We start from the raw sequence: 12,184 nt of genomic DNA, 5'->3' as shown, positions 1-12,184 counted from the left end.
GCTTGAGTAGGCCCGGTAAGTTTTGAGTGAAGAGGTAGCTGATTTCGAACAGGGTGATCTTGTTGCGGTGTAACTTAATGATTAGTCTTTTGAACGTGTTGATATACTGGTCCGGAGTTTGGTATCAAAGTTTGTTGAGCTTTTGTCTGACATCTTGCTGTTGGTATTTATAATTGTATTGGTCCAAGAGTTTGCCTTTGAAGTGATCCCATGGCATATTGCTGGTGCCTTTTTCTTGGATGAGTTGAAACCACCATGATTCTGCTTCGTCCTTCATACACTCCGCGGCCACCAAGGCCCATTGTTATTCGGGATAGCTACGGCTGTGGAGGGCGGTCTCAATCTTGGATATCCAAATTTCAGGATCATTTTTTCCGTTGAACTCGGGGAGTCTGGTGCTAATAGTTTCCACCCTGGGAGCAGCTGGTGGTTGTTGACGGTTAGCTTCAGCAAGGCTAATACGCATGTTAAGGGTGTTTAACTGACCTTGCATTTTGGCAATGATTTGGTCTCGGGGGTCCACGGTGTCCATGTTGACGTTGATTTCCATCCTTGTTATTACGGTATCGGAGGAGGGTTTATTTATGAAGCTAGCTTTTATAACATTAATGGGTTTTCAATTGAATATAATTTAGTCTTTGGTCCTATCGGATAGCTATAAGGATATGAGAGAAAAGAGGATCCTAGGGGTAGAGAATCTTACCGCTTCGCGAGGCTGGCAAGGGGTAGACGGGGTTAGTTTGAGTAGATGGTTTAAAGTAGGTATGGGGGTAGTCCTATTATTGGTTTATATTAGTGAGTCAGTCTTCAATCTTACTGGAGCAGAGTAAAGGAGAAGATAAAAACTCACAGAAATATTTCTGTGAAGTCTTGCAGGTTTCTGAAAAGCGGGAAGTGCGAGAGAACTAAGTTGGGGAATATATTGCACGGCTTGGAGCCTCCTTTTATAGGCGAGGGGTTGGTAGCGAAGCATAGCAAGGAGTAAAGAGGACTTGAGAGGAAAGGGATATATCCCATGGGATGGGATGATACAAGATACAGGGTAAGGAACGGATAAAGGTAAAGGGGATGGCCGGACTTGGAGAAGTCCAGTCGCAACTTAGGTCACTAATATACATGCTTTGGAGAAATAAGCTATAAGAAGGCGAGAGCACCGTTTATAGAGATATAAGATGTATAGGAATATAGAGCCGAGGACGGCTGAAGATACAATATGAGTCAGAGAATCCGGTCTTGGATAAGACCAATAAGAAGACCTAGTAAGAGAGCAGCCGAGAGCGGCTGAGAACAAGAGGAGAGCCCGAGAGCGGGCAGAAGAGACGCCTATAATAGGCATAAGATAGCATACCGGGAAAGGGAAGACCGGTGGGTCTCCACAGGGGGAAAACAACAAATGTACAAATTTCCCTATTGGCCGGTTTCTTGTGAGCCATATTTGGGAAATCCTCTGACATGTGCGCTGAGGATGGAAATGGATCATTAACCAGAATCAATTATCCGCCTTATGCAAATGGGGAATGCCACATGCTTTTTGATTCCAAATGGCCGTGTATTTTGCAATCAGGCAGTGAGAATAGTCTGGTAGACAAGCTGGATTACAAAGAAACACCGCATTAAGAAAACGGAGCAACGGGCACAACAATCATGTATGGTGCATTCAGAACCTTGCCGAGCTGAAATGGGCAAAGTGATGCAAATGACTTTTAGTGAGACAATTGAGTATTTGTTGTGAGCTGCATTGGGACATTTATCAAGACAAGGTTGGAACAGCGGCAATAGCTTTTGGCTGTCTCCAGGGGCAAAAGTTGAGGCATGACATAAAAGGGAGCCGAGGTCGGAGGGGTATACCAGCAAGGCCGCTGGGAGGTATTGACTGGCTCTGCCGTGATTGTCGTCCTCCCAGGCAGTGTCTCACAAAAAATCCTTAATTACACCAACAACTCCTTTTTTCGCACAGCATTCACAGGCCCTACAGTGGGGAAATGCTGCGCGAAAAAAGCACTTGTTGATGTAATTAAGGATTTTTAATTGCCGTGCATTGTACCTTCTCTTTTTTTTTTCATTGACAAGATACTACGGCCTGAACCAGTAGGACAGTCGGTCCCCGCGGGAGGTACCCGATATCCGACGGATAGTGCCCGGGAGCAGTTAATTAGATACCCGACCTCGGGTATACCCGCAGGGGACCAGCGCGGGATGGCCTCCAGGCCTCGGGTATCACCCGGGGCCCAGCCCTAGGCTGGTGTGGCCCGGGTCGTCGGCGAAGAATATGCATATGGCATGCATATCAAACCTTCAGAAGATTTTTGCAGCCCAGCCGCTATTACCCGAGAAGCAACACAAGAGCAAGCAACATCGAAACCGACATGACTACAGCCATCGCGTCTCTCGAAAGTCTATTCAGCAATGCGACCGGAACAGGCGGCGAAGGCTCCGGAGGGTTCGGCTCGACCTTCGGCTTGGACTTCTTTGAAACCCAACTCGTCGAGTCCCAGAATAAAACTACGGTCGAGGATGTCAATGATGACCTGAAGATCGAAGTCGAATTGTTTGAGTTTTTGTCTCCTTGATTTATCATCTTCCTCGAGATACAACTGGATAAGTAGATGTACTGATATCCATCTCACAAACCAAAACAAGATACAAGAATGCACTCGAAGCAGCCCAACAAGCAGTTCGTAAGTTCGAATCGAACTCGAAGCCATTCTTCCGACCGCCGGACTACTTTGCCGAGATGATCAAGTCGGATGCCCACATGGAGACCATCCGACTCCGACTGGTTGAGGAAGCAGAAGGCCTCAAGGCTTCAGAGGAAGCTAAGAAAAAACGGGAATTGAAGAAGTTCGGGAAGGCTATCCAGGTCGAGAATAAACTGCAACGTGAGAAGGAGGCGAAACGGATGAAAGAAGGCGTTAAGGAACTCCGCAAAAGTTCGTCATCTTTCCCTTCATTACTCTCCAATTCTTCTTCGGTGTTCAATCAGTTGAAGTTCTTATCAATTACACTCGAACAGAGCGTAAGGATGTTACCAAGCTGGATGGCCAGGATGAGCAAGAGTTTGACATCGCGGTGGAGGAGACGCTGTCGGGAAACCCGAAGAAGCGAGCAGGAGGGCCATCGGGATCCGGAAAAGATTCGGAGGGACGCAAGAAGACCCGGACGGCGCGGGAGCACAAGTTTGGACGGCCGAAGCCGAAGGGCGTGACTGGGCGACGATGGAAGGAGAACACCAAGTCCAGTGCGAGCTCGTTTGAGGGCATGGGCGGTAAGGGCGACGGAAGGATCTCCAGCGGCACCGGCCGCGGCAGAGGGCGTAGAAGCTAACTTAACTAAGACCCTCAACTTGTGGAGGGGGGACGCCGTCCTGCAGGGACCCTCCGAAGGAGTGACTTATACACCATGTGCTAGTGTTTGCCCTACTCTTTTTTGTTTTTTTGCTGTTTTCCATTCTATTGCTTGTACCTCCTCAGTCGTGAGGAATAGCATGAAGGTTCCGCTGAGCCAAACGACCACTTCCTTCTCCTGCATCTTGTAGGATATGTATAATTATTTTTGGACCTTCTCACCATTTTTTACTGTCATAATAAGACTTTCAAAGTGCTCAGGTTTGATGGCACCACTCCCTGTACTCTGATAGGTGGCTTTACATCACGTAGGCAGCCTGTGGATGTATTGCCCATGGAAAACAAGGAAAAAGACCAATGTTAAGGTGAGTGGGACACTTGATTTTTGACATGCTTGTACAGGAGAAGCAGGCAGTCATGAGACACTGAACATGAAAAAAAGGGTTGAGTGGATCAAATTCGATAGTGTTTCTAAAATAATGCCCTGCCAAATGCCAAAAAGAGCAGGGCGGGTAAGGGGCTATATGGCACAAATCCCTCCTTTGGAGGCTCACTTTGCAAGGGGCACTCCATGCCAGCCAGGCTGCACCAGGCCCTCCAAAGAGGGTCTTGTGTTAAATTAGGCGTGGAAGAGGCGCTGGAAGAAGCACAAGAAGAGGCTCCCAAGTCCCATTGCTCAAAGAGATCTTGATGCATCCATTCCCTGGAGATTGTCCTTTTTCAGCACCACTTGTATTTTTTCCCGCTCTCATTTCCAAACAACACCTCATAATTTCCCCCATCTTGCAAAAACCCCACTTGCCCTTTGACATGTCATCAATCACCCTCCCTCTCAAAATCCGCACTCTGAGAGAGAAGAAGACAAAGAAATGTAGTCTCCAATGATATGTAAGTACAGACACAATCACAAGATCATCCATCTTCTTTGGTGAAGAGCTTGTGTGTCTCAAAAGTCATCAAATTCAGACTCCGTTATTAGGGGTGTGCCAAAGCACACTCTGTTATTAGGAGTGTGCCAAAGCACACTCTGTTATTAGGAGTGTGCCAAAGCACACTCTGTTATTAGGAGTGTGCCAAAGCACACTCTGCTATTAGGAGTGTGCCAAAGCACACTCTGTTATTAGGAGTGTGCCAAGCACACTCTGTTATTAGCACTGTTCACGTAAGAAATCTATGACCATGTGAGAGATATACATCAGCATACTTTCCCAGCCAAATTGGCTGGCACAATGGGATAAACTTTATTTCAATCTTGCTGATGTTTAGCTTACGTGAACAGTGCTATTAGGAGTGTGCCAAAGCACACTCTGTTATTAGGAGTGTGCCAAAGCACACTCTGTTATTAGGAGTGTGCCAAAGCACACTCCGTTATTAGGAATGTGCCAAAGCACACTCCGTAAAACAGAAGATACAAGGCCGCTGAGAGCTTGACAGTTGGAACATAAGGTTCAACACTTTGTGAGGAGCATGACAACCAGATTCTTGCCAATGTGGGCAGGCTTGTTGTCCTTGGGGTGTGTATTCTTTTCACCGCAAGTGTGCAAGATACTGTGGACAGCTTTCTGGAGGATTTGATCCGGGCTATTTCCAGTAAAATGGAGATGATTATCTGTCTTGGACAATTTTACTTGTGCGGGTGGATGGAAGGGAAAGGTGCTTGCATTTCTTTTGCGGCCACTTTGTCCTTGGAATTGTGGAGCAACAACTGGAACAAGAAAATGGAACTGGTAAGGGGACTTTCTTCAGCGCACATGACAATCTGAAAGCGGAACTTACTTGGCAGTTGCCACTGGAAGCAGAGTGCAAGTTCTTCTTGCGCAAAGTCTGAGCTGCCCTGTCAAATAGAAAGGCCAAGGAGAGAGTGGAACATGGTCAGTTGATGATGAAATTGGGATAAAGGGCTGTTGAAACATGCGTACTTCAAGCACTGGGATTTGGAGAATACTTCAGCAACACATTTGCTGTTGTGGCAGGTAACGCTATTGGCAGAGTTCCAACGCAAGAGTTGGTCGGCATCAAGGTGGATAGCCTGGCGACTGACAGAGTGGATTTCCTGGTCAGCGGCCTTTGCAAAGAAGCCGCCCATGCCCAGGGCCATGCTCATCAGAAACACCCCTCCTCCGAAGCAGGCGCCGCCCATCAATAAGGCCAAGCTGCTGAGCCATGGATATCCAAGCATGTTGAACCCCATCCGGCCCCACAAGGTGAAGCCGCCGTACATCAAGCTGCTGCCAAGCCATCTGGCATGCATGTTGTTGTTTTTTGTCCCGCTTACTTCTTCCGTATGGGAGACAGAGACAAGCCCGGAGAGAAGGGTGATTAGGTAGGCTAGGTATACCATCTTGGACTTTCACAGAGGTGGTTAGTTTTGGTTCGAGTTGCTTATTGAAGCTGGAGGGTTGTTGCGGTGGGGCGGAATGTGATGAGGGGAGAGTGACCAGATTGCACAACAGGCCCATTTTATACCTTCAATCTCCAGTACGCCATACATTTAATCCCACTCCTGACAAGGGAAACCGCTGGCACCCGGTGTGACTCCGACATCGCGGGCATTTTCTATATGATAGTTGTGTGAAAGAAACGGCAGGGAAGCCGGTAGATGGATGATCCCACATGACCAGCTGGTGAGAGTCACAAAAACCTATGTAATGGAGTCAGGCAACAAAAGTGGCCCAGGATTGGTGTACGCGTGACAGGTGATGGACAGTGGATGTGACATGACAAGATCGGGGGTCGGTTGTCCAGCAGAAAAAAGGCACCAGGCCCGTAGTAGTAGGAAGTCCGGAAGTTACTCAGAACGCTGTAGAAGACTCCTCGAAGCCACACGACCTCAAACCGTTCATGCCTGATTCGTCCTGGCCAACCTCCACACTGTCCAGCTCAACTCACAATCACTCTGGTCCATTTATCCACGCCTGGCCCACAAGAATACGACTACCCGCTTGCTCGTCATCAACATGGACGAAGCTCACGACAGGGAATGTCTATTGGGCGAAGAACACCGGCCACCTCTAGCCTCCGATGTCCCTAATAATGAATCAGCATCGCACCAGAAAGCCGGCTTGAACTATCCCCCTCGGCTGGCGAGTACCATCGCTAGCAGAGAGTCTGCCTTCGAAGCAGATTCGGACACGGTCTCAGAGGTCGACCCCGCAAGAAACACTCTCGCGCGAGAGGAAGGCTTGTCCGGCCTGGATTCAGAAATGCGGATGTCCGGTCTTCTAGAAACCGGGAAGCAAAGGGGGAGCGTGGTGATGAGTGAGAACGACGGATCGAGTTACATGCAGTACAGCGATGATACCGAGGAGCCATTACTGGGCCAAGACCGCACGAAGACACGCGCCTCATCCCGAGAAGATGAGGATGACTACAGCCACCTACTAGATTCGGGCACGGGGATGATGGCCGGGGTGGCGAACATGGCCAACAGCATCCTGGGCGCCGGGATCATCGGGCTGCCGTATGCACTCAGGAACGCGGGCTTCGTCACAGGAACACTGATGGTCGTCGTCCTGGGCATCGTCACCGATTGGTCGATCAGACTCATCGCCCTGAATAGCAAAATGACCGGCCAACGATCATACATCGGCATCCTCGAACAATGCTTCGGCTTCCCTGGAAAGGCCGCCGTCTCCTTCTTTCAGTTCATCTTCGCTTTCGGTGGCATGTGCGCTTTCGGCGTCATCGTTGGTCAGCCCTCCACATACACACATTACTCTCTCTTTCCTATCTTTCTTGACTGTCCGCCCTTTATGATTACATGAACCACTAATTCCATCATTCCGGCGCCCATTCTTAAATTGAACTGTTTTTAGGTGACACAATACCACCGGTACTTTCGACATTATTTCCGTTTGTGTCGAGGTCCAAATGGTTCTCATTCCTATTCTCGCGATCATTCGTCATCACCTTCTTCACGATCACCGTCTCGTATCCCTTATCGCTTTACCGGGACATCGGCAAACTGAGCAAAGCTAGTGCTATGGCACTCTTGAGGTAACTTTCTACCCCAAATCACTCTTTTTTTTATCCCACATTTTTCTTTTATTTTCGAGACAAGACGGTTGAGTTGCTATTTTTATTTTGGATTTTGGATTTTTTTGCGTTTGGCTTTCAGCATGGTGATGATTGTTTTTTCTGTCGCCCTTGGTGGTCCTTCAGTTGACCCAAAGCTGAAAGGCAATCCATCTGCCCGATGGACGTTCATCCAACCTGGGATAGTGGAAGCCATTGGTGTTATCAGTCAGTCAATTCTATGATTGACAATTGCTGTTTTTTATGTTACGTCTCTTTAAGGAGTACTGATGATGTTTCACTTCAGGCTTCGCTTTCGTCTGCCATCACAATTCCCGTAAGCATTGGTCCTTCCTCCATCCGTCACTATGCGCACTCAGAAAACTCATCATATCATGTCTTGCTGTTACGATGAAAATGTTAACTTGCAGTACTGATATATGGCTCACTAAGAACACCCACATTGGACCGGTTCGCCCAAGTAACCCATGTGTCTACAGCATTATCAGTGATTGCATGCTTAGTCATGTCATTTTCGGGCTTTCTCACTTTCACTGATCGCACCGAAGCGTGAGTCCGATCAATCTCGCCATCAGTCTAACATAGTCTGAAACCTTACTTTGTTCTTCCCCCGCCTTCCAGTAACATTCTCAATAACTTTCCGCGGGATGACTTGGTTATCAACATCGCTCGGGTGTGTTTCGGACTGAATATGTTTACAACGTTACCCTTGGAGTGTTTTGTTTGTCGCGAGGTAAGTAATTGTGCGCTGTAGTTGTCCTCTGATCCTTTCCGAGAACGTTTTTTGTGCACCCCTCCAATCTTGCTTCTTTTTACCCGCCATTGTTTCATACGCTATGACTTGGCTTGATTTTGGCAGACAATCGACATATTCTTTTATCCCGATGAGATGTTCAATCTAAGAAGACACGTCTTATACACCACTCTATTGGTAGGAATCGGCATGTTGCGTGAGTGTCTTTTGAATCAGAACGAGACAAGCGTGGGAACCACAAACTAACGCCGTTCGATGTCCAACCTCTGGATGCTCAAGTTTCACTATGGACATGTGACCTGGGAGTAGTCCTAGAACTAACAGGAGGACTCGCAGCGTCGGCATTGGCCTATGTTTTCCCAGCTGCTTGTCAGCTTAAGCTGTCGACGAAATCCGGCTCCATCTTCGAGAGAGAAAACTGGGCCGGCCTGTTGACTGTCGCCTTCGGCTTGGGCGTCATGGCCATCAGCACTGTCAACTCCCTCTCCAAGGCTCTCGATCCTAATCGCGTGCCCAAAGTTTGCCTGTGATCTCTCATCTTTCTCCTCTTCCATCCATGCATCATTGTCTCTCTTCGGTCATCGTTCTCTGTGGAAACACGCTTTGGTCGCTTGTGGATAATTCTTACTTCACACTTCACATTTTCTTATCATGCACACTTGTATTCAATTGTAAATAGAATTGGCCCTGTGATTTCCTCGTCGTTGTTCCTGTGCTTTCATCACAAAGAGGAAAAAGGACTGATCTGTAGAGTTGTTGTTTTATTAACCCATTATTCACTTTGTGAAAAACAAAACTGTTTTTTTTTTTTTTTCATTGGCTGTCGATGTCCAACTGTCATTCCCAGGCCTTTAGAGTCCGATTGTGATCAATACAATCCAACAATGTTCTAGAGATTTTATCCCACAGGATGTACTTCACATTTGCTACATTTTATTAGGTGTTGTGAGGACTGGAACCCTGAAATAAAGATTCCAGACTGGAATATCAGGTTTAAAAGTCCAAGATAAACACCAACATTATTGATATGAATTTTATCAACCAAGTTTTTTAGGTTTACTTACCATAACAAAAACTATTTTTTTATGGTGTTTGGGCACAATTTTTTATGGCAGTAGTTGCACAATTTTTTTATCATCTAGCCCTGGTTACTGAAAGCCAGAGAGCAATAGAAAATATTCTTCAGGTAAAAGAATGTGTGAACTAGTCACTTCAGATAGTATATATTTATGAAGAAACTGGCCAAGTTGGAAAAAGCATCGTCAATCCGCTCGCCTGCGACGGTAACGCGGCGCCGACCCAACCCACAAAGTGAGGTACAGATGAGGGTTCCAATAGGGGGGTTCACAATAGGATAAAAATAAAACTTTAGAGCCTATATTAAACCCTTTATGAATGACTTTTTTAAAAATGAAGAAGTTTCTCTGATTGTCAAGGGACATTCAATCCTGTACATCTTGCCAATTTTTTAAAAAGTTGTTGATAAAGGCCTTGAAATTGGCTCTAAAGTTTTATTTTTATCCTATTGTGAACCCCCCTAATGTAAGCCTTCTTTATCCCCCAACAGCTGGCGAGGCATCACCGTGCATGTCGCGATGTCCCTTATCCAAACCCAGACTGACCAGAATGACCCCTTTGTAGCTTGATAAAGCACCCCATGTCGTGAATCAGCTTGCCTGCGGTGACAAACCCGACGCTGCAACTGGTAACGCCGGCACCACCGCTGTTAACTAGTTGTCTCTAGAACGTGTCTCCTTTCCCTCCCATAATCAGATCTCCAAAACAGTCACGACTTTTATGTACAGTTATCCAAGATGTAACAGAAACTCCTTTATCTTGTTATCAATGTTTCTCATGATTATTCTGGAATTATCGAGTTGTAGAATGGCTTCAACGCACAAAAGTTATATATTACTCCTTCAGATGATGTCTTTGTTTTCCTGGAGTCAATCAGGCCCCCCTGAGTCAAAAGAAATGCACCGCTTGAGAGACAAAACAAACTGCAATCCCTTGTTCGAGGATGCAGGAGCGCACCCTACGAAACCCGCGTTCCTAAGTACACACGGCAGCCCGATGATTCCGGCGCACAGGATCCTGTTGGGTATGTCCACCACCACGGCCAGCATCCCCGTGCCCGCATCCAGCAGGTGGTTGCAATCATTGGCATCTTCGAGCGATGATGCGCCCGTCTTCGCAGGGTCTTGGTCCAGCAATGGCTCATCGGTATCATTACTATACTGCATATCATTTGACCCGTCGTTTTCACTCATCACGACGCTTCTTCTTTTTTTCTCAGTTTCTACAAGGCCGGTCATCCGCAGGTCTGAAGAAAGGTCGGACAGTCCTTGTTCTAGAGCGAGAGTGTTTCGTGCTGAGTCCACCTAGAGCGTATCCAAATCTTCTCTGAATCCAGACTCTCCACTAGCGATGGTGCTGGCCAGCCGAGGGGAAAAGTTCAAGCCGAAATTGATCGTGAGCTTATTTCAGATATTTCAAGTATGGAGCGTTTAACCAGGGCCCTAAAAATTCATGCAACCTCCAAAATCTAGGTCGAGGGAAGTTTGGCTGCTGAACATCTTCTTTTTCTCTTTTTAACTTACCTGATATTTTAGCTTTAGGTTTTTCCCATCTTTCAAAGGGCCTTCATCTGATATGTTGTCGTTCGCAGAATGTCATCTGTGGTGACGAGTGTCGCACATTCAACCGTTACATGTCATCACTAAGTTTGGGGACAAAGGCATAATCAATTTGAATTTCATACCAGCAGAAGTACAAAAGAAAAGAGAAATACAAAGCACGCAGGCTACAGAAGCAAAGGGTACGGAATAATAATCTGACTACTCCGTGCAATCGACTCGCGGCTGGGGGAAAGATGGACAAGAACGATTGAGGGTGATTGGGGTTGAATTCAGATAGAATGAGGGTATCGGAGAGAGCAGTCGAAGACGCTCATCAACCAGTCGGAGCAAAGCTTCTCCGAGAGAGTCGGTCGCTTGTTGATCGCCACTCAAATCCTTGTTCCGATTAGAATGAGGAGGGCCTGGTGAGAATTAAAATCTAGGGATAGGACAGAACGTTGAGCAAGCTTACCTCCGTCAGAATATCTTTCAAGAACTCGCCCGCGAAGATCGAGTAGCAGCGTTGAGGCCCGAGAGAGGCCGAATGCCATGTTGCGCGAGCCGATCAGGAAAAGATCTCGGTGCGTTGAAGTCGTACATATAGGAAAGGAGCAGAGCTTCGTTGTGTTGGTGATTATTGATCGCTGGAAAGATCGATGATAGCGGCCACTCCAGACGCGATCGAGGGTTTAGAGATGGACAGATGTGACGTCGACCCGATGCCGGGATCCATCCTACGTAGGGTCCCTGATCTATTACCACTAGGATTTATGGTTAGTCGGTCACTGTCATCAATAGAGTAGCAATGGTGAAGAGGGACTGACCTCCGTGGTCGAGATGAAGAGAACTGGGCTATCTTATAATTTGTTAGTTTGTTCTGGATTCTTCGTTGGTTCGGATTCCCAAGATAAAAATTCCGACAAGACAATCAGTCCCACTGGAATCAAGCACAAGAATATATTTTTCTCTGAGGCAGGGAGCGAGGAAAGAGAGAGGCGTATAGCGTACAGTGTTTGCCCCGGAATCCGGATGAGGATGTGAGCGAAGTCAGTCCAGTTCGTTTGCTTTGGTTCTTCGAGTCGATCGTTGCTTGGATAGGCGGAGGGAAGTTGTCCCCGTTGAGCTCTGAAGGCATCAGAGCTAGGGACACGTCCAGCGGTAAGCTGGAGATTCCGAAGAAGTTGATCTTGGCGAAAACCCTCAGAGGCCATCACCGAGCACGGGATGGCCTGACATCATCATCGGGCCGGAATATCTCCAAGCCGACGCAGTAACCGCAGCAACATCTGGCCCGCTCGAATCCCGAGGAAGTTGAGCTTCATCAAAATTTCAACCGCATTTCTTCTGATGGTCTTGAAGGTGATATCCTCGTTGATCTGATCATTGTCTTCATCATTCGGCTGGTCCAAGAGGTCGATTCAGAGTAAACATAT

At 47.2% G+C, this 12,184-nt stretch overlaps 2 protein-coding genes across 2 annotated transcripts; one reads left to right on the top strand and one right to left on the bottom strand.

The window, feature by feature from the left end:
* Positions 1 to 2,366: 2,366 nt before the first annotated feature.
* On the top strand, positions 2,367 to 8,663 carry PtA15_13A384 (uncharacterized protein; the record flags this gene model as incomplete). The annotated part of the gene is made up of 11 exons (XM_053162576.1): positions 2,367 to 2,548; positions 2,641 to 2,930; positions 3,014 to 3,313; positions 6,546 to 7,034; positions 7,160 to 7,340; positions 7,462 to 7,586; positions 7,666 to 7,695; positions 7,790 to 7,928; positions 8,001 to 8,112; positions 8,239 to 8,329; positions 8,413 to 8,663. The coding sequence occupies 11 exons, from the start codon at positions 2,367 to 2,369 to the stop codon at positions 8,661 to 8,663; spliced, it is 2,190 nt and encodes a 729-aa protein (XP_053026539.1).
* A 1,420-nt stretch (positions 8,664 to 10,083) lies between these two features.
* Positions 10,084 to 10,403, bottom strand: PtA15_13A383 (uncharacterized protein; the record flags this gene model as incomplete). The annotated part of the gene is made up of 2 exons (XM_053162575.1): positions 10,084 to 10,093; positions 10,168 to 10,403. 2 exons carry the CDS (start codon positions 10,401 to 10,403, stop codon positions 10,084 to 10,086), a joined length of 246 nt encoding a protein of 81 aa, XP_053026538.1.
* Positions 10,404 to 12,184: the final 1,781 nt, after the last annotated feature.

The sequence above is a fragment of the Puccinia triticina genome, chromosome 13A (genome assembly GCF_026914185.1).
Source record: "Puccinia triticina chromosome 13A, complete sequence".
Classification (NCBI taxonomy): Eukaryota; Fungi; Basidiomycota; class Pucciniomycetes; order Pucciniales; family Pucciniaceae; genus Puccinia; species Puccinia triticina.
This window is presented reverse-complemented; position numbering and strand designations above follow the sequence as displayed.